Below are 22,153 nucleotides of genomic sequence, written 5' to 3'. Positions count from 1 at the left end.
CTTTTTAGTCTGTGCAACAGCTTTAAAAAAACAAAACAAAAAAACTGGGGAAATACAATATCATCACCTGGGAGCAAACAAATGTCTAAGCTGAAGTGTAATTACTGCTTCTGAACCGCCCTGAATGTAACCAAATGCCACCATGTACTGAAAACAGCTATGGTATTAACCCTAAGTGAGCGCTGCTTGGTGTGGGGTGGGAATGATGACTGCAGGCAGCATACAAATTGGTCCTTCGCTGCCTTTCCCCCCGGAGCTCTCCTGCAGCAGCTGCAGGGAGTAGGTACAGTATTTTGCATAAATGAAAGAATTGATCTTTCCCAAGTCCTCCATCCTACCTCTGCTAACACATTACAAGGAACTGCAGTGTTGCAGAGTTATTAGCTCCACACTATCTGTAGGACCGCGCTGCTCCTCTTTCTGTCCAGGGCCTGTTTAGGAAACATGACACGCTTTCAGCCCTTGCTGAATACTGTCTTAATTACATCCCCTTGAAATCCCTCCTCTTTACTGAGATATTTAATCATGACCTTATTAGAGCAAGGGTGGTCACAGCATCTATAAAGTAAGAGTCTATTTGTGTGTCATTAATATTGCGGGAACTCCTGGAGACCCCAACCATGTTGGACCCTACTGTGTTAGGCAGCACATGAGCAGGAAGCAAATGGCTCTCCTGGCTTACAGCCTGAATGACCATGTGTAATAGATAGGCAGGTGTGAGCAAGGAAGAAACCGGGGGAATAAACGGCAGTGATTTGGCATAGGCTGGTTGTACACGCAATGCTGCAGCCCTCCCAGCCTACCACGCACCAAATGGTTGGGGTTTTCTGCAAGCAGCATGGCAGAGGTGAGGTTTTAGAGGAGATTGAAGAAGAGTCGGACGGTGGGTTTATGAAGATTGCCAGGAAGTCGTAGGTGTGCGCGTGTGTGTTGTCACCAGCCACCTCTATCCAGATGGCAGGGGTGGGAAGGTGCCAGAAGACTGGAGAGAAGTGGGAAATGGGGAGACCCGATCTGACCTGAGCATCAGAGGGAAGGTGGTATTGCAGGGGTAGGTAGGGCAGGGTTGGGTATGTTAAGGGGTTCTCCAGAGTAGGATAAGGACGATCACTTGCGACGGAGGAGAGGCTGCCGTTGGGATGTGTTGATGGAGTTGGATGCGAGACCTGCAGATGATCTCGGGTGGGCCGGAGGTAGTGGTGGGGTTGCTGAGGTGGACGTGACAACAGCTGATACCAGAGACGATCGAGTTCCCATAAGCAGTGTCGCGGGGGAAGCTTGGGGTGGTGGAGCAGCTGCACAGGAAGAAACTTCTTGCATTCAAGCCATGCCTACGGGCAGAAGAGGGAGAGGCACATTGCAGATGGCGCTGGGATTTTTTGGGGTGCCGGGGTTGATGGGGATCACGTCTATCCTAACAGAAGAGGGGAGAAAGGAGAGCAGGGTTACGTATTCAGCGCACCTGCTCCCTTAGTCCCGTTTTCCCTTATTTCAACGCTCACGCTCCTCCGTATGTTGTTCGCTCTGCCTTTCCCGCAGCCCTTGCCTCCCCGCAGAGCAACGCCGTCCATGCGGCTAAGCACAGCACAAAGTTGCCAAACCAGCACATGGTTGTTCTCATTATCTTTCTCCCCAAAGGCCAGGCGCTGTGTCCCCGTGCTTCCTACGGCAAGACGAGTAAACACACACTGCTCGTTAACGCTATCATGAGTCTGTCTGGCTCGTGCCTCTGGGAAATTCGCCCTTCTAAAAATACTAACCGTCTCAATTACAATTGGCTTCAGCTTGCCACTGTTCCCAACATTTAAGCTCCTCTTTCTCCATGTTTTATCGTTGCCGTCTATCCACTTCACAATTCAAAATACTTCGTGCAGGCGCTCGAGGGAGAAGGGCACGCCTGTGAAGGAAGGCTCAGCGGGCCCACGGACAAAGCAATAATGCAAACGGGCCAGTGTTACAGCAAGAGAAATGCCTTTAATTACTTTGCCAATGGTGCGTTTCTCTTGCTATAATAATGGAAGTGATAAAATAGAAGCCCAGAAATGGATTTGTGTGCGCAGAAGATTCCACCATTGATCAACTAAAATATCTTTGATTTAGCTAATTTTGCCAATCAAGGGAACAGGACAAGCAGCAGCAGAAGATGTCTAGGTTGGAGACCAGGAGGAACTTTCTGGCTCTGAGGGTGGTTGAGCCTTGGCACAGACACGTAGAGAAAATGTAGGGTCTCCGTCCCTGCAAAGCGTCAAGAGCAGGTTGGATGCACGCTTGGCTGGGGTGGTTTAGTCAAGGATGATCTTGCCACGGAGCTGGACTGGATGAGCTGGTAAGGTCTCTTCCAGCCCTACTTTCCTTGGATCGTATAGCTTGTGGTAAGAAGCATATCTTCAATATTTAGTCCTGCAGCAAGCCCACCCGACCTTCATGTATGGGCGTTTATACACGTGCTCTGGAAGCAGCAGGGGGGTGCTCTAATTAAAGCATCGGGAGCGTCTTGTCTATCGGCATCCCCACGCTTAAATGGCGGCAGGGGTGTTTTTTAACTAAAGCTCGTCGAATGAGTTCAAGTGCCCATCATTTTGAAGTGTGGGGATGCTGATGCGCGAGATGCTGCAGTCAGCTGAAGCACGGTAACTACCAGACTTGATTAATCAAGTCTGCTCATGTATAGATGCCCCAAGAGCCTTGCAGCTTTGTGTTGTGAAGGAGTTACAAGTGGTGTTAAGCATTTTACATCTGCATTCTTGCATGCAATTTATTCTTTCCATCAACAAGGATACCAAAGAAAATGAAGCACTCTAATTGTTGGGAGAATTAAATTTTCGGAAGGAACTTAAGTTTCCCATTTCACGGTTCAAGGAGCCAAATCCATTATGTTGTGCTGTGTTCTTGGAAGGCTGTAGAAATAGGGAGGCTTTAATAAAAGCAGCAGAGAATATTACACTGTTGGAAGTTGCTTACTGTGGCAGCTTTGCTAACTATTGCAGTTTTATTGTGAATCTTGCAATTTTGAGCATGCTTCCTAAAGCCCCAGAAGCTGGAATTGGGGCATCTGAAGAGAATATAAGTTTTTGTTCTTTTTTTAAAAGAAATGAAGTGCCAATTAGATGTGGCATTAGGTGGCTTTTAAGCATCTCAGTAAGCAAACATGATCCTATTCCACTCTACACAGCAGACTCAAAGATGCTCGGTTGTCTAGATTTCTTACGCATCTCGTTTTGGCCTAGGGAGATCCCGTGGCTCAGAAGCCATCCCAAATGGTTTCCTACACATCTGTCTATAATCTGAGCTCTGCCATGATCTCCTTCTGTTGGGGAAGTGCGTAAATCCTGGAGGAGCCCCCCCCCCCCCCCCAGTCCCTTAAATGGCGGGGCAAAAAAAAATCATTGAGCGACTGTGGCATTGAAAATGGGTGCTGGGAGCTGGGTCCTATCATGACAGAAGCTCTGAGAATGGGAAACTTCCCTTCTCCAGCGCATCAGCCTCTGGCGTAGCCTTAGACTCCCCGTTGCTAGACCATGGGAGAGCTGTGCGACTTCTTGGGGGTGAATAGTCTGTCCTTGGTGGTCAGCTGGGCTGCTCATTGATGTAGAGGGAGATGTGCGGAATAGAAACACAGTCCTAAGGCAAGATGCGTGCTTTTTGGGCCAGTAAAAGCCAAGACCTAGGCTGTCTTAGGGACAGAAGTGGAACTGTGCCTTCACTTCTACCCCCAACCATTGCAGCAGAGAGTTTAGGGTGTATTTTTTTCACATTTTCAAAAACTCACAAACTGAAAGCGAATAGTCCAAACATATAAATGAAGAAGACTTCCTTTTTGAGCCAATTGAGTGATTTGGGAGGGCTCAACTCTTCAAGCTGTAACGTTTTCAGGTTGCAGGTACTGCCATAGCTGGGCACTTCTAGGGAGCGTTTACTCTGCTGTGAATTTTTGCTTCCAGAGCTGGGGCAATTTAACACTGTTATCTCTGCCTCCAAATTTCTGGACCTGTGGGGAACCCCACAGGCCGGATGACGCAGTCCCCCCCCGTGCCAGATCGTGCCAGCACACAAAAATGGGCCGCAGCTGGATCCGGTGTGTGGGGCCAAGCCTGTGTATGCGTCTGCTCCATGGCCGGATCTGACGTTTGGGGTCAGACCCATGCACCAGATTGCACGTACCAATTGACTCTGTGCACTGATCCCACACTCGATCCAGCCCACAGACTGATCTTGCTCACTTGAGCCATGGGGTGGCTCAAATCCAAGCACCCCCATTTTTAGACCGTCCGGTACCAGCCTCATCAACTCACTTTGTGATGAATAAGTACAACCTCATTATGCATGCATATTTCAGCTTGATTGGTGTAAGCTGCTTGTGCATCAGTCCTGATTCCAGTGAGGAAAAACCCTTCCTTGATCAATACACGTACTGATCGGTGCCCCAGGAAAGCCTACCTACATGATAGGTTCAGATGCCATTTCTGGAGCGTGAATGGTTATATGCAGACATAGTTTTGAATATCATGGCATATGGATTTCAAGGTAGTTGTTTTGGGGGGTCGGGAGAGACTTTGCTTTTAAGTTTCTGTTCTGGGGGTTCGGAGCGATCTGGACTGGTAAACCAGAAGTTTGAGGTCTAATCGTGGCTTAGCCATTACTTTGCTGGCTTTGCGTGGTCAAGCCCCTGCCTTGTTATCAGTTCACTCTTCTGTGTAGCAGGTAGCACGGTGCCTGCATGAATGCACGTAGAGAGGTTTGGCTTTCTACAGTACTTCTGAGAGTATGTATTATTACCTATGTGCTAGGCATCTCCTTCTGTAAGCTGTAATCCACACGCAGCAGTCAAGCTGATTTAATTTTTTTCTGCCCACCAGCCCTGGAATAAGGTTAATCTTTTTAACAATGCCTGAGCCTTTTAAACTGACATAACATTTCCTTCCTCTCTCTAGTTGCATGACTTTTTCAATGTTGGCAAGGGGATTTTTGATGACATTGCACGAAGATTTCCAGTGTACGCTCTGGACTTCACTGACGGTAGGTTGCTCATGTTTATGGAAGAATCTCCCTGACTTTCCTTAATTCCTGTGATAGTGTCCTGTTGACAATGTGGATTGATATGTTCTTTTGATATCTGCCCCTTTTTTATCCATTTAAAAAGAGAATCCCGCTAAAACCTGTGAATAGCTTCTAAACTGGCACGACACACTTGTGAATGGGTTAAGTTTTCAACGTGCTCTTAATAGAAATTTTAGTTTTGCTAAAGCCAGGTCCTTAATTATGGTGATTTTTAGCATGCACAAGGAAGACATCAGAACTGATCAGAAACAAATTAGTTTTCATCAGCACGGTATGCTCCACTTCTGCTGTCGTCTTTGTAGCGCGGCAGCCGTCGATACCTGTTGTGGAAACGGTGTGGGAATCGTGCGCCGTTACAAATGGAAATTGCAGGAACTTCAGTGGAGTCTGGTTATAATCTCCAAGTGTTGTTGCTAATTTATCAAAGCAGCATGGAGAATCATAGGCCTTGAGAATCAACCCAGATGCAATACTAGGGCTTAAATATCTAGTCTTATACACCTGTTAAAGGTGTCCATCAGTTTTGGAGCAAGCACCATTTTCCAGTGCAACCTTCCGTTTTCAAGGATCTCTGAACCCTGCTTAAAAAAACACTGTGAAACGCCCCATCTTTACAGAGAAAAGCTGCATGCAGAACCTCAGCCCAGCATCAGTTTGGTTTTGAATTATAGCTGGCTGTTGAGGTTTGAAGTAAATGGAGCTTTAATTTGCATAAAGCTATTTTGGGGTTCATTGATCTTAAATGGTTGCATAAAATACAAAAAACATTGCAAGCGACCGTGCCATGTTAGGATGGAGACCTTCTTAGTCTCTCGTCTCGGGCTACCAGAGAAGCCTCTATGTTGTTTCCAAGATGTTGTAGCAGCTGAAGTCTCCCAAATGCTTGCCTGGAAATTGCACTGCGTTTTTTAAATGTATCCTTGATGGTGACTGCCTACCTTCTGAGCTTTTATTCCTCTGGACTGAGCAAACCTTGGGGAAAGCTTCCTGCTTTACACTGTTCTTGCTCAACTCTGAACCCTTCTCCAGGCAGCTGATAATTACCATCACTACTCTGCTGTCGTTAAGTCTTTACAGGGAGAAAGAACGTTTCTTCTCAACTCTTCTTCATTTAATGGAGCGCCTCAAAGTTAGCTCTTCAGGGAATCCCTATGGGGCAACTGTGGGCAAGGAAAATTATTTTCAGAAGTGGCATTAAGGCGCCTTGGGCTATTAAAAGTCACTAGCGTCTTGGTGAGTGTGTGTGTTTTGCCTGGTGGTTATAGCACTGGAGTGGGAGCTGAGTACCAGGAGGAGATTTTAGCTTTACCTCTGACTGGTTGCCCAAGGTTAGATAAATGGCATGTGTGGGAGGATGACTTGACTGTACAGAGGCTTAAATGGCCCTGGGGAAAGTGCTGATTTGATTTGGGTGTCCATTATAGTAAACTACAAAGCACATAACAATGATCCATGTATTTTTATACGCGCGTACACGCTCTCTCTACGCTTATTTGCCCCTGGAGTTCCCAAGGCCCGTCTTAAAAATGACGGGCTATTTTTGCCAATTTTCCCCAGGACTGTCTTTGTGCTCTTTGCATTGCTGCGTGGGCCTGGAGCCCATCAAGCGACAGAGGCCACGTCAAAGCTTTGTCGAGCCTCCTCCAGATGCAACGTACTTCTGCTTTGCCTGATGGGCTAATAAATGCTACCCCAGAGAGATTAGTTTTTCCACCCACTCCAGCACCTGCACCGCAGTACTTGCCACGGTGAAGATCCCAGCCTGGCCGAAAGCAGAGGTGATGCCGATCACTTTTCTAGGGAGGCAGCCGGTTAAAATAGCAGCAAGCTGTGTACAAACGCTGGCAAGTTAAAGCCACGTGTGATGGATGGGAATGCCATTTCACAACATCTTTAAAGACCGCTGTTTGTGACATTGCTGCTTACGCCTGTCATTGTTACGGGTAAGAAATAAGTCATTCTATCTGCTGGAACCACTCCAGCAATTAAGAGATTCTCTGGAGTTGCTAGACCCGTCCGTCTGTCCTTCCTTTTCTCCCTTCAGGCGTCCCTTTTTTTGCCTCTCCTTCCTCCCGTCCTCTAACGTGCCCTGTAAAGGGTTGCCACGGACTCCCTTTTGAGAAGTGCTGTGCTGAACAACTGCATCGCCAGAAAGTTTCAAGCTACAAAGGAGTCCTCTTGGCAGAATGAAGCACTTCACTTGGAGCAGCACGTTCCTGCTCGCCGGCAGGGAGGAACGGGTTGAGGGCCTGGTGCTCCCACTTTCGCTGGCCGTGCCTGGAAAGATGCAATTGTAGTGCATCATCATGCAATCCCCTCTTGGCCGCTAAAGCTGGATACGTACTTGTCTGTGGAAGGTCGTGTGAGAGAGAGGAGGGGGGAAGTAACTTTTGCCAAACTGGTGGCTTTGCTCCTACAAATAAGGGATCTGACAAAAGACCTTCTTTGGTTCGTAGAAGTCTAATGTAAGTGCATCCGAAACGCACCGTAATGCCATAATTTAGCCACACAACTTTTGGCTTCTGTTGAACCCAGAACGTCACCCCAGGTTTCTAGGGGATGAGTTGCAGTGTTAGGAGGATGCTGCAAGTTCATCTGATCCACCCCTTCATAGACGCAGGATTTGCTCTTTGCAAATGCTCCAGGACGTCTGTCCAGCCTCCGTGAAAATCTCCGGTAAAGGCTGTTTCACAGCTGGCTGCATTGTCTTGCTGTTCTTGTGATGTTAAGAAGCTATTCTTGAGATTTGATCTAACCCTGCTTTGCTGCAGTTTAAACCTATTGACATATGTCCTGCCCCCTGTCAGGGGAAATTTTTTTTTTTAAATAAAAAAAACCCTCTATCCCACCCCCATCTTTTTTTCCAGACTAAGCATACCTACTTCTTTCAGTACAACCTCAGACAGAGAATTTACTTTACTTTCCATCCCCATTATCATCTGTCACTGAATTTTCTGCCATTTCTCTACATCCTTAAAATACGGTGCCCAAAACTGGGCATAGTGCTCCAGCTGAAGTTTAACCAGCATCAAATCGAGTAGCGCCATCTCCAACGTCTTGCTTATGATGCTTCTGTAAGAGCAAGATAACTGCATTTACTTTTCTTGGGACAGTATCATAGTGCTGATTTGCACTGAGTTTGTTTCATAGTTTCTAGGGTCGGAAGGGCCCTGAGCAGATCATCTAGTCCGACCCCCTGTCGTGGCAGAAAAGAGTGCTGGGGTCAAACGACCCCAGCCAGATGTTCATCCAGCCTCCTCTTAAACCCCCCCAGGGTAGGAGCCAGCACCACTTCTCTGGGAAGTTGGTCCCAGACCCTAGCTGCCCTGACCGTGAAGTTGCGCCTCCTGATGTCTAATCTGAATCTCCCCTCTGCCAGCTTGTGACCGTTATTCCTGGTCACTCCTGGCGGTGCTCGGGGGAACAGGGACTCCCCCGGTGCCTGCTGGTCCCCCCTGACTAGTTTATAACAGGCCACCTTGCACTTGTCGGTGCTGAATCCCATCCTGCTCTCATCCGCCCAGCCCTGTAACCTGTCTAGGTCCGATTGCAGCCTATTCCTCCCTTCTAGCATGCCCAAGTCCCCCCATGTCTTAGTGTCATCAGCAAATCTGAACAGGGTGGTTTTTACCCCCTCGTCCAAGTCGCTGATGAAGATGTTGAGCAGTGCAGGCCTGAGGACCGAGCCCTGGGGGACCCCGCTGCCCACGTCCCTCCGGCTCGAACGTGAGCCGTCCGCCACCGCCCTCTGGGTGCGGCCCTCCGGCCAGCTGGGACACATCTGGCTGTGTGGGTGTCTACACCACAGCCCCCAGTTTCTTAATGAGAACGGGGTGAGAGTGTCAAAAGCCTTCCGAAAGTCCAGGAAGACGATGTCCACTGCTCCCCCTGCGTCTAAGGATTTGGTGATCTTTTGTGATCCGCTGTAACCCCGGATCCGTCTCAGCAGTGCCACTGCCCGCTCAGTGCAGGTGCAATCGTTCGTTCTTCCACAGGACACAACAGGTTTTATACTGGTCTCTGGACTACGTTTTGTTATTGAAACCCCAGTTCTCCAATTGATCAAGATAGTTTCGAGTTGTATTCCAGTCATCCAAAATGTTTGCAGCCCTCTTTTGTATCATATGCAAGCTGGCTCAGTTTTGCTTCCCCCCCTCCTTATATTCAAGCCCTCAATAATAATAACAAAAATTAAACAGTTGAGATGAGATGATTCCTCCCCTCCCTCCCCAATGTATATTGTGTTTCTCATCTGTTGCATGTGGGTTGGATGGATTTAGATTATGCAAGTCACTGGGACGCTTGAAATTTATCCTTTAATTGATTTGCTTAGCATAGTCTGCTGGTAACTTTTATGTTCCAGCAATAAGGCTTTTGGGATTTTGTTTGGTTGGTCCAACAGCTGCAGTCCTCCCCACTGGTATTTTTGAATCATTGTCCTTGTGACTTGAAATATCTGGTTACAAGAAATGCCTGCGTGGAGCAACACACCGAGCTGGCTTTACTCACAGAAGCAACAACTAAGTATTACATGACTTGCGTTTCTACTCTCCTTGTGGCACATCTACCGCAGCTCCCTCACTGTAGGCCTTGCTACTCCAGTTCTTCACCTCTAAAAGCCAACCCATTCACAGGGCCCAGTTTACCAATAGTCAAGTCAGTCTTGAGGCCACTGGGACTATTGGGGCACCTTAGGTGCTGTAAGCACCCTCCTCCACACCTGTGTCTCAGCCGGTCTGGTATGAGGTTGGTTGAGTTGCTTTGCATCGTTAGTGGTTCTTTGGGCAGAGTGACGTGGCGGTGCCCATCTCTTCTCCAGGTATGGATGGCTTTTGGCTCATGGGGAGCTCATCTGTCCTTTGACAGGCCTTGTTTTTAGTCCTGCTGGGTGTCCACACACCCTCCTCACCCAGGCTAGCCCAGGTGCAGGTGCCAACTTAGCTACTGACAACTCAACCATGGACCAGGCTGGGTAGCAGACCAAGAGAGGCCTGTCCTGACACCATTACCAATAGGAAGCACCAGGAAAAAAAAAATCAGTAGACTTCTGTTCAGATCCCGGTACAATCCGTAGTTTCACAATGGGTCAGGTCGGAAGGGACCTGAGCAGATCATCGAGTCCGACCCCCTGCCATGGCAGGAAAGAGCACTGGGGTCAAACGACCCCGGCAAGGTGTTCATCCAGCCTCCTCTTAAAGCCCCCCAGGGTAGGAGCCAGCACCGCTTCTCTTGGAAGTTGGCTCCAGCCCCTAGCCGCCCTGACCGTGAAGTCGCGCCTCGTGATATCTAGCCTGAATCTCCCCTCTGCCAGCTTGTGACCGTTATTCCTGGTCACTCCTGGCGGTGCTCGGGGGAACAGGGACTCCCCCGGTGCCTGCTGGTCCCCCCTGACTAGTTTGTAACAGGCCACTAGATCCCCCCTTGGCCTTCTCCTGCGGAGGCTGAACAGGTTCAGGTCCCGTCGCCTCTCCTCGTAGGGCCTGCCCTGCTGCCCCCGACCACGCGAGTGGCCTCCTCTGGACCCTCTCCATGCTGTCCACATCCCTCCTGCAGTGCGGCGCCCAGAACCTGGACGCAGTCCTCCAGCTGCGGCCTGACCAGTGCCGCACAGAGGGGGAGGATCGCCTCCCTGGACCTGCTCGAGATGCATCTGTGCATGCATGCCAAGGTGCGGTTGGCCTTCCTGACTGCCTCCCCACACTGCCGGCCCACGTTCATCTTGGAGTCAGTGATCACCCCCAGATCCCTTTCCGCCTCCGTGCTGACATGAAGGGAGTTCCCTAACCTGTGGGTATGGTGCTGGTCCCCCCCCCCCCCACCCCCGGTGCAGCACCTTGCACTTGTCGGTGCTGAATCCCATCCTGTTCTCGTCCGCCCACCCCCATAATCTGTCTAGGTCTGATTGCAGCCTACTTCTCCCTTCTACCATGCCCACAGATTCCCTTAGCTTTGTACCGGGGAGTTTCCTCCACACTTAGCTGCAGATCTGCTGACTTCTTAAACACATGCTATTTCCTCATCTTCACCTTCTTAAATAGCATGTGATCTTTTAAGTCCATTTTTAATATGGACTATCTTGACACTGTTGGCTGGGGGGCTTTTGTGTGGCTGGCCTCTTACTTCTGGAAGAATACAATAGAAAGAACTTGAAAACAATTTAACGATGGTTAATTGTACCACGGCTGTGAGGCGACTGGTGGCAGAAGAGGTATCTTGCCATGTCTGCGGAGGTGCTAGTTCAAGCCCCAAGGTAACCCAGCTATGAATAAGTATCTGGTTATTCTGGCTGGGGGATTGAAAGTAGCCAGTGGTGATAGCGGCCGGATGACTCCTTGTGGCCGCAGGACCTGGCATGCCTTTGTCATAGTAGCCCTGTGGGCTGCTAGGCCTTTGACTTGCGTGCAGATGTTGAAGCATTGGGCTTTCGTTCCAACTTGTAACACCGTCAGGGACGATGCCTCGCCTTGCCTCTGCTCTGGTTCCCTTATTTGAGAGAGTGGTTTAGTCGGGGATGATCTTGCCCCGAGCCAGGGGGGCTGGACTAGACGACCTAGCAAGGTCCCTTCCAGCCCTACGTTCCTTCGCTCTCAGAGCTTGTGGTAAGAAGCATAGCACTCGGCTCTTGTTCTGCCTCCCTCGCTCCCATTAAGTAGGATCTTGCCATGCAAGTAGCATTCTTGAAACTACTAACAGGGTTACTCCTAAACCCTCTTCCTGCGCAACACACAGGGCTGTGCTCAAACGAATTGCTGGGACTAAACTCCAGAGGTGCAAAATGATGTGCAGAGCTCAAGGAGTTTTGCAGGATCAGGCACAAAGCCATGCCTGGTAATGCTCAAAGTAAATAGGTTGCTTAGAAAGAACTTGGATTAAAAGCGCAACGAAATGCTCTTAATATGATATATAGGTAGCGAAGCGCTTTGTAGTCTTCTCGTGCGTCACTTAAATTTGCACTTTGTCTGGAGCTCTACTTAGCAGCTTCCTTTGTACGCTGATTTAACTGGGTGCCTCTTCCCTTCTTTTGTTCCTTGCCATCTCGCTTGGACTGCAAAGCCTAGAAGTACCTCAAGTGCCGTTTCTCCAAGACGAATCTCAAGTGCTAGATTGCACTGCCGCTTGCTAAATGCATGCAGGGCATATGTTGTTTGAGAAAAGCGGCCCTTAAAAAACAACGTTGTGTGCGTGACTATACAGTCCCACAAATGGCTAGAGTTCTGCAGGAAATAATAAAAAAAAAACTGGAAGAAATAAGAGATGAAGCCCCCAAAGCAGCCCTGCTTTATATTCCCAAGTTGAGTTTCCTGGATCTGAGTGCGTTTCCTTTTGTCCAAGAAAGAATGAGTTAAAAAGTACTCTTCAATCTTTTTTTTTTTCCCCCCCCCCTTTCCAAACAAGAAGAAAGATTTCATTTTTTCCCTCTGACCTCTTTGAGAAAGCAAAGAGTGCTTATGCTGGGTTCTTTTCTCTTCATCTTTCCCCAAGTACAGTGAATGCTGTTACCTTTTAATTAAGATGTGCCCAAGGGGTGGGTTGGAAAACAAAGCCCCGTCGAGCAATTATGCACCTTTTGGAAACAGCTTTAACATTCGGGTTGTAGCGCAGAAGTGTGTACGTTTTGCTGCTTTCACACGTGACCTCCTATGAGGGATCACCTCTGATGTATTTTGCACACTTGAAACGGTGTGTATTTTGTTTACTTGGAGGTTCGAGAGATTTGGGTTTTGTCTGCACGGAGGCAGTCGATTTATAATTTGGCCCTTCTCTTCCTGCCTCTCTTCTTGTGTTGAATATTGCATACAATGGAGAAGGAGCGCATGCTTTATTAATAGCTATACCCACACGTCTCGCCGAGCGATTCAGTAAATGTAAGATTAATGGATTTTAAGTGGGTTTGGTGTCTGTCTCTCTCTCAATTATTTTCCAAACATGAATATTAAGTTAAATGAAGCCATCAGTATTCTAGCCTGCGTTTTCCTGAAGTCTCTGTGCCCTTCTATAAAGCAGGGCTTTTTTGACAGTTTTTTTTTTTTTTTTTTAAGCACATGAACTGGAGCTGTCAAAGTGATGAGCATCACGGCAGTTTTAGAATTTGTCAATGTATCTTGAATTTTTTTTAAGGGACCGCTCCTGTAATAGTCAAGCAGTCAAACTTCACAGCTGGGCTGCCAGCTGATGCGTGCTGCAAATGCACAAGGCACGGTCAGAGGGTCGTGCTTTTCACAAGCTGGAAAACTGCTGCAAATGAAGTACTGTCATGCTAGATCCCACACGCCCCCTCCTCCCCCTTTCCGGATGGAGTGGACGGAGCCCGTTTCTGATCCGCACATATACATTTCTCCATCTCTAACCACGCATGGATGTTGACTTAAAAGGAAAATGTAAATGATGAACAACACTTCAAGCGTGAAATGCTAATTCTTCTGGGCACGCTTTGATGTACAGGAAGTAGCAGCTTGCTAACCCTTCAAAATGATGTTGACTCACGAAGCACTGCTCGCTTCACCCGGGTTAGCCTGTTTGCGAAGGTGACTTTGGCAATTGCTGAAAAGCTTCCGGGCACGTCGGATGATGCACGTGTGAAGTTGGGACCACAGAATTTCTTGGCAGCCGACACGAGACCAGCAGTGTCTTGAGGTTTTGTCGGCGGTATTTTTTTGCAGAGTTGATCTTGTTTCTGCACGGACCCCTGTTGCGGGAAGCTCTTTGAAAATCGCGCGCTCCGGGGGTTACACGCTCTTGTGTTTCTGTATCCCTCCGGGAGTCTCACTTGCAAATCTTTCCCTTCCTACCTGTCATCGCTTTCATAGGTTGTCGTAGACATCAGGGCTGGAAGGGACCTCGCGATCATCCTTGTGAGATCACCTCTGTTCCACTGCACTGGAAGAAATGCAGCTTAATGACCTTTCAGGGCATCTTTATGAAGCTTACCATTTATGTGAACATGCTTTTTACAAGATGCATTAGATGTCCTTGACCCGCAGCCTTCATCATTTCTGTGGTCCTGGCCTTGAGAGTTGTGGAGGCTTTCAAGCGTTGTCTTCAGCCATCCTCTTGGAAGTTTTTTTTCCTGGTGCATGTGTACAAGTCCAGGGCGATGCGCTGTGAGGCTCAGTGGTTTTCGGACAGGGACTTTGCTTGCTCTACCAGCAAAGTCACTGTCTTATCTTTCCTATTTTCAGTGTTGCTGTCCACTCACGACTTCCTCGTAGACTCGTAGGTGTTACGGGCTGGAAGCAAACTCGCCAAATCATTGGGTCCAGCCCCCTGCGTTTGGACGGGAAAGACCTCCAGGATCAGATGACCCCATGGCTCCTCGTTCTCTTTGATGTGCTCTGGACTTGGGTGGGGAGGACAGGGGCATCATCCCTTGATTTCTTTGTGCTGCTGCTTTTCCAAACGGCTGCGTTCTCCTCTTCCGGTGCCAGACATCACAGCTTTTGGCTTCCACCCAGGCCAGGAGGTTTGAACCTACAGGGAGCGTCTCTCCCAGAGAAGGGGAAGAACAGCAACGTGAGGGGCTCTGACAGTGACCTTTTATTCCCATTTCGGTCACCCAGGCCCCCTGGCCCTCCTTGTGAACAATGATCGAGGCAGGGAGGGGATGAGAGTAGTTGGGAAACCCGTGAAACTGTAACTTCAGCATAAAAATTCTTTGCTTCGTGCCGTTTCTTTGGTAAAACTACTATCCTCTAACGAGCTCAGTTTCTCCCCTGTTTTGCATTATTGTTTTAAGCGTATAACCACAAAGGTCTCTATCCAGGAGAATAAAGTACCTTTAAGCATGTCAGAAGCCACAAAGACTGTTAGCTTACCATGCTGAAGGTAACTCTGTGTCTACACATAGATCATAACATGTTCATCAGCCTGATCTTTTTTAAAAAAATTTTTTTTCGTTTTAAGAACCCTAAAGTAGAGACGATGCTTTGGTCCTCATCCAAGCCATTCAAACCTCTGGCCCTGCAACATGGAACAAAAGATGCATTCAGGGCTTCCCGTGTCTGCCAAAAGCCAGAGTGTTTGCTAAAACAGGCTTGTCTGATGGCATTTTGGCACTTGTCCATCTGGTCCCAGTTGGAGCAAGGAAGCACAGAGGTGCACTAGAGCAGATCTTAAATAAAAGGTCTGTCTGTCTGTCTGTCTGTCTGTCTGTCTGTCTGTCTGTCTGTCTGTCTGTCTGTCTGTCTGTCTGTCTGTCTGTCTGTCTGTCTGTCTGTCTGTCTGTCTGTCTGTCTGTCTGTCTGTCCTTTTTTTTAAACCTCCAAAAAGCATCTTTGTGTGAAGATTTGGGTTGGTTCTTCTATTAACTCGATGCAAAACTGAAGCCATATCCTCAGTCACCAGGGAGTCTGCAAATAACTTCTGAAAGAAAAAGTATGGAAATTGCAGGCTGATTTATGAACCGGAAAATGCGCCTGCCTCGTTGAAACTTTGGGACGGTCACCATGTCCGTCTGCGCGTGATTCGAGCGAAGGTGCTGTTGCTTGCCTTGGTGCTTTGTAGCATCGGCAATGGTTTATTTTTCGAGGTGCTCGCCACCTTCCCGCTGCTGCGTTTGGCGCACAGTCGCAAGCAGCTGACGGTAGGGTTGGCTGTCACTTGAGCGTTATTTGACTTGCTGAAGTCCTAGTTGTAAAGCTGTCATTCATGTTTTTGTTTCATCAGGTATCATTGGTAACAACAAGGCCATAGGGAAGTACATCACAACAATGATCTTTCTGTATTTTGCCTGCCTCCTACCATCTATTGCCTTTGGCTCCCTGAATGACGAGAACACAGGAGGAGCTATTGGTGAGCTTGTCAGCTGTTGTTTTTTTGGTTGGGGTTTTTTTTTTTCTTTCTTTTTTTCAAGTCAGCTTAAATTCCCCATCTGCATGAGTCAGAGTTTGCTTTGTGTCTGCTCGGTTTGGGAGAATAACAAAATAAGCAGCGTCCTGAGTTGTTTTGCAAGTTCTTGCCAGTGAAAGAGTTGGCAATATGAACCGTATTAGTAATAACGCGGACAGCTTGTTTTTCCCCGATCTCTCTCTGAGCAAAATCGGCTGGCTGGAAACCTGCACAGCCTGTTGTAACAGCGCTGGGGGCAAAGAGCTGTCCGCAGCGCGTGCGTTCTGTGTGAGCCCTGCTATAGGAACGGGTGGGCCCTGCAGCAGATGCGAGTGTGCCCCCGTTTTGCACCATGCCTTGGCAGAAAGCCCTGCTCCTGACTTGAGGTTTCTGCTTGCTGCCACAATACAAATAATGCTTCTGGTAATAGGTGCTCGGCTTACCGTACGTCTCACGGCCGCAAGAGCCGTGGGCCCATCCCTTGCACTGAGGCCCCTCTTGTGCTGCTGCTGTAATTTTAAAGGCTCGCTGCTGTCAGTGGAACAAGCGGTCCTGAAATCTTGTAGCATGTCCGTCACTGGAGGTTTTCCAAGAGGCGGCTGGGCAAGGGGCTGTCTTGGATAGCATAGGGGCCCCGAATTGGCTATCCACGCAAGCGATTGGCATAGATGGTCCCTGAAGTCCCTTCCTGTGGGATGAAACTCTGACCCCGTGTTTTTTTCTTTAAACATGGAAAAAAATTACTTCCCTGCCATGAATCCTTCTCTCCCACACGTGGAGAAAATAACTTCATCAGGCCCTGAGCTCTTCCCTGATTATTAATACCAGTATGATGATAGACCACCTTGTGGATTGACAGCTCTCAGTAGGAAACATCGTGTTTTGCAGTAGATGACGCAAGTCATAAAGGCTGGACACCAGCATGTCATGTCAGCCTAGCGGCGTTCAGTTGGGAGGGCGTTTGCCAACTTATGAGTTAAAAATAAATAAATAAAATAAAATAAAGAATGCTCTCTCTCTTTTTAGACGTGCAGAAGACGATCGTGGGGCAGTGTATCGGAGGACTGCTTTATGCTCTGTTCTCGGGGCAGCCTCTAGTTGTGCTCTTAACCACGGCTCCTCTAGCGTTGTACATTAATGGTGAGTTTTCCCGGGCAGGGTGTGTGGATGGAGGGGCCGTGCCCTAGAGTCCAATAAGGGGGCAACTTTGAGAACTGCAAAATAGAAATTGTGGGGCTACAGCTAAACAAGGCTGAATTTTACAGACTTGTTTTCCATGCTCGTACAGAGAATGAGAGAAAGTTTTGCCCGTATAACTTACTTGTGGTGGCCGGCTACCGCTAGCCTCCTTGCTGAGGCACCTCCGTTCTCGTCTGTCGTGAGCTATCTCCTCCTGATCCTCTTCAGCACTAAGTACCTTCGGGTCCCTTCTTACGTTGTCCATCAAACGTTGTCGAGACCGACCTCTGGGATGTTGTCTGATCGGTTCCCAATTGTAGTTAATTTTTCAAGGGTGGTTTTTTTTTTTTTTTCATTCCTCCTCTCAGCACATGGTTAATCTGTGCTGGACACTGTGTTATTATAATTTATATAAATGTTTCAAGGTTGTTTTTTATTCCTCTCCTCTCAGCATATGGTTAATCTGTGTTGGACACTCTGTGCTATTAAAATTTATATAAATGTTAGACTCCTAATTTATATAAATGATAATATATGTATGCATGAAAAATATAATTGAACTTCTTTGACATGTCTACTGGGATAATTTTAAATGATAAAGCATGGTGTTGCAACCAAAGGTGGGTCCGCCCCCATGGGGAATCTTTTTCCATATGCATTGGGTAAAGGCCCAAGGCAGGAATCCTTACAGGGCACCAAGAGACACTTTCCAGAAGTTGCTAAGTGGTGACTGCTTGCTGTGAACTGAACGGAAAAAGAATGCTAATCCATCAGCTCTGTAGTCCAGCTAGTTCTTGGGCCCCATATGGCAGACCAGTCCATGACTCCTCTCCCGAAGAGAAACTAGGCTATCTTCAGAAAATACTTTTCACTAATAGAGATAAGAGAGAAAGTAGTGTGTCCGGGTCTCCCCCCCCCCCCCGACAACACTTTTTTTGATGGGTTTGCTGCACCTCTGCTCATAATGAGCCTTGAGAATCAGTAAGATGTTAGGATGTTGTAACGGGCCATCGAGTACAGTGAAAATTCAGCAGTGGTCCAGGCACATGCTGCCAGCCCTCCCTTTCCTGCCTACTTCAAACTTTCTTGTCCAAATTTTGGGGCAGCCCCTCGTGCTGATACGGAGGGATCAAAACCGTTGCCTACATATTATTGCTTTTAAATCCATTAGCACTTGGCTTTAGCTTCAGCTGCAAAAATTAGTGAGCTCGGTACCAGAGTAACTGGGTAAATTTTAACGGCCTTGGTTATGCAGGAGGTGATGCAAATGATTGAATGGTCCCTTCTGAATTCTCTGAAGCAGCGCGATGCACTTATGAAATATTAAACGTAAATCCATTATTGGCTGGATTGCTTTTGCAGTGATCCGAGGAATCTGCGATGACTACAACTTGGACTTCAGCGCTTTCTATGCCTGGATTGGACTGTGGAACAGTTTCTTTCTTGTGCTGTATTCCCTCTTTAATTTCAGCCTTGTAATGAAGCTCTTTAAAAGGTAACGCTTGCTCTTTTTTAACGAGAGCTGTACTTTGTTCTGCTTACTCGGCAAATAGGAAATGTATACAGCCCGGATGATCCCAAGGGCAAACCTTCTATAAAACCTATATTAGAGCACTAAAGTGGTGTATTATCTAGAGGATAAGCCCATCGGGTTTTTTTTTCTCAAAAAGGTGGGCTAAAACTAAGATGTATCTCTTGTACATCAAAAACAGTCACTGTAATAAAAGGCTGATCAGAATTTAATCAAATGTGTTAAACTTATCCCCACGGGGCTTTTTTATTCTTTTTGAGATTTGTATCTTATTCATGGGTAAATCTAGTATGCAAGAGATGTGGAGGCAACATGGTTGGATCGCTATGAATACAGAGCTTTGTGCTTAGATACTTAAGTTCGTCTCTACTCTTAGTGGAGGAAAGAAGGTTTCAGGATTTGCCAGCTCTGACTTGAATCCAATAGAAAATCTATTTACCCCATAAGCTAATGAGTGTATATGAATACTGTGAATTACTTCTTTTTTTGTAGGTCAACAGAGGAAATCATTGCGCTTTTTATATCCATCACATTTGTGTTTGATGCCATCAAAGGCATCATTAAAGGTAAGCAGTGAAATGAGGAAGTGTTAGTTGTTTTTTTCAGTTCTGCTCTGTGCCTAATTTAGCTGTTGGGGGAAGGGCTGGGGGGTGAAAAGACTGCATTTGCACACTTTGTAAAGCAAGCCATATTTTTTAAAATCTCTGCAGAATGCAACTAGGTTTCTCCCTGCTGCCTCGGGGGAAGCACTTCACCTCCCCCACAGTCCTATTTCAAAGTCATGGAGATTTTTCATTTAAGATTCAGGGCTTTGGTTTTACATCTCTTCCCTCTCCCCCAGCAGACTGCTGTGTCACGTAGCCCTGTGAAGGGAAGGGAGACTTGCCTAGATGACGTATCGCGTGTGAGGTTTCTAGGGGCTGATATTCTTCACTAATCAAGTGAAGCAAAAGCAGGGCTCTAAGTGCTTGTCGAGGTGTTTGAAAGCTAACCTGCTGGACTTTCTATGCAGCGGGTCCCGAATCACAGTGTAGATATTGTACACTTCTGCACTGCCCGACTTTGGGTGGGGAGTTCGGTAATCCCTCGCAGCATCTTCTCTCCATCCAATGCAGGCAGCACACCAGGTTGTCAACCAGGGCTAAACTGCTTTGCAGAAACTGCACATGGAAATCGGCCTTCCCTTCAGCTTGGCTTGAATGTGCGTGGCGCGAGGGCTCTGCTGAGCTGATACCCTTTTCTTTCCCCTGTTAATTATAGTGCAACAGGTGCTTTGAGTTGTGCCATCTCAAAGCCTTTCTAACTAGCATGTTCCCATTGTGTGTGTGTGCTTTTATTTCCTGAGCCCGCAAGCTCTGCTCTTCATTACATTGCACAGAAAAGTTGGCAGTAAATGAAAATCATTAACATGGCAAAGCGAAGCACTTGAAAGTTAGGAAATGCCAAAAATGAAAGTTTCCTGTGCCACCTCAATTCAACCTCCTACATTGCAATGTCTCCAAGTGTGCGGTCATGTACTATTTTTGCACAAGACGCCTGCTGAACTCGATCCACGAAATGGTCACGACTCATTGAAGGAGCAGCCACTTTTAATATGTGTAGCTTTCTCGTAGCTTGTTCTCTGTAGCTCCCTGCGTTATTTACTATCCATGATTCAGATGCGGGACCCACATCTGAATCGTGTATAGCAAATAGAGGACGATCAGTTCTCCGGCATTTTGTCGGTGGCTTTCATCACTGCAGCATCTGAGTTTATCACCAGTTGCAACACTCCCAAGACACAGAGGTGGTGCTTTCCTTTTGCAGCTGAGGCACAGGTCAGGGGGCCAAATGCACACTCATTTTGGGCTGCCCAATTTGAGATATCTAAGGCATTGTTTTTGCAGAGCCCATAGCACAAGGTAACCATTCCTTGTTCAAAGCTGACCTCCCATGGCTTCCAACCGCAGCTGTGAGCATGCAGCACTGTAAATCAAGCCCTGGGGTATCTAGTTGGGCAACTGGATAATGAGGAACGTGTGGTGAGTGACTGCTGGTGAAAAGTCTGGTTAAGTGACTTGCTCGGCATAATACAGGGAATCGGGTAGAGGCAGGGATAGAATCCAGTTGTTCAGGACAGCAGCTAATTCCTAACCCAAATATAGCATATAAAGGATAGGCGCATACCATTAGGAACACGTTTCTCGCAGAGTAACCACTCCCCCTCTGACTTCACTATCCTCGTGCTCAAGGGAAATCTACCCAACACCTTTTAAAAGGAAAGCTTGGGAACAAAAATCCATAAGTTGATTGGACACCAAGATCCAAGGATTAAACATTGATCTCAGGCTTATGGTGCATTTATATTTTATCTGATTCCTGGATTCTTTTCACACAGGAAAGGGGAGACTAACCCGCCCTGCTTTTAATAGGCTTGATCTCCCAGTATCAGCTGCTTTCTTCTGCTGATTGGGTGTCTGCTACTCCCAGGGCTTTCTCTGCCCCTCTCGCTGCTGTGTTTTTACTGTGTCTGAGGAAGAAGGTCTTGCATTCAAAAGCTTGTCTAACTTTTTATCTTCGAATGTGAATGACTTTTTTTTTTTTTCTTTTCCCCTCCAATGTCCTTCTCGGCAACATGACCAGTTTGCCTTTAATTTTGTTTTCCAAAGGAGAGAAAAATCGGCCTCAGGCAGACACCTTGCGTAGCAAATTTTAACTTAAACCTAGAAACAATGGGGAAAAAACAGGGTCTTATAATGAAAAGTACCAAGCAACATTGGTCAGTGAGGCAGGCAACAGTGCCTATAGCAGGTGTAGGTGTCAGTTTAGTCCATGGGAGTCAAAATACACAGAGCTTTCACAGGAGTGCAGTATGCTTTTAAAAATGCCATGGCATCCTCCTGCAAGTCCGTGTGTATTAACAGCTTTTCAAAACTTGGGTTTTGATATTTCACAGGTTACTTCTCTTCCTTGCTATTCTTTTGCTTTCTTTAATACCGGTGCTTCCCTTGTTCTGAAGTAAGCTCTTTTTTACCTACCACAAGAAACATGCATATAGAGTGCGAACAGAGTATATACCACTTGACAACCTTGTGCAAGTCTTTCACACGTCTCGCCATTGTGCCAGAGAGTGGTACTGGTTGGCAATAAAAGGCCGAGTAATTATACTAGTGAGTTCTGGAACACTACATGGCCTACACATTGTTGGACCATCGTACATGGCTTTGCAAAGTAGGACTAGAAGCCAGGAACTGTGAAATGCTAACACTTGTGCTGAATTTACACCTTACACTTAGACCATATTAAGGGCACTTAAAACATGAACGTCCTCATGTTAAAGTTCATTGACTTATGCTAAGTGACTTGGCTATGCCACTTCAGGTGAGGGCCAACTCTGAGCCATGCTACCCAGCTGGTGTTAGGGTAGCATTTGTCCTCTCCACAAAGATCAAGTGAGCAATTTGCAGTCCTTGAGCATCCTAGGATGCACTGCTTCCAGCTACCTCCCGCAACCCGCCTGCGCCCTCCTCCAAGCAGGGATGGAGCCCAGGTCTCCTGGCGCCTAGCCATGCCCCTAGTCAC

The 22,153-nt window shown here is 47.4% G+C and overlaps 1 protein-coding gene across 3 annotated transcripts in view; it reads left to right on the top strand.

The window, feature by feature from the left end:
- SLC4A11 (solute carrier family 4 member 11) overlaps positions 1-22,153 on the top strand; it is a 152,145-nt gene that overhangs the window by 95,330 nt on the left and 34,662 nt on the right. For all 3 annotated transcript variants that reach the window (XM_090035102.1, XM_090035104.1, XM_090035103.1), the window contains exons 9-13: positions 4,932-5,016; positions 15,721-15,846; positions 16,909-17,022; positions 18,424-18,556; positions 19,085-19,158. In XM_090035102.1, coding sequence (XP_089891228.1) covers positions 4,932-5,016; positions 15,721-15,846; positions 16,909-17,022; positions 18,424-18,556; positions 19,085-19,158 — 532 coding nt within the window. The remainder of the gene's footprint in view (positions 1-4,931; positions 5,017-15,720; positions 15,847-16,908; positions 17,023-18,423; positions 18,557-19,084; positions 19,159-22,153) is intronic.

The sequence above is a fragment of the Crocodylus siamensis genome, chromosome 2, assembly GCF_052110815.1.
Source record: "Crocodylus siamensis isolate JL-2025a chromosome 2, ASM5211081v1, whole genome shotgun sequence".
NCBI lineage: Eukaryota > Metazoa > Chordata > Crocodylia > Crocodylidae > Crocodylus > Crocodylus siamensis.
This window is presented reverse-complemented; position numbering and strand designations above follow the sequence as displayed.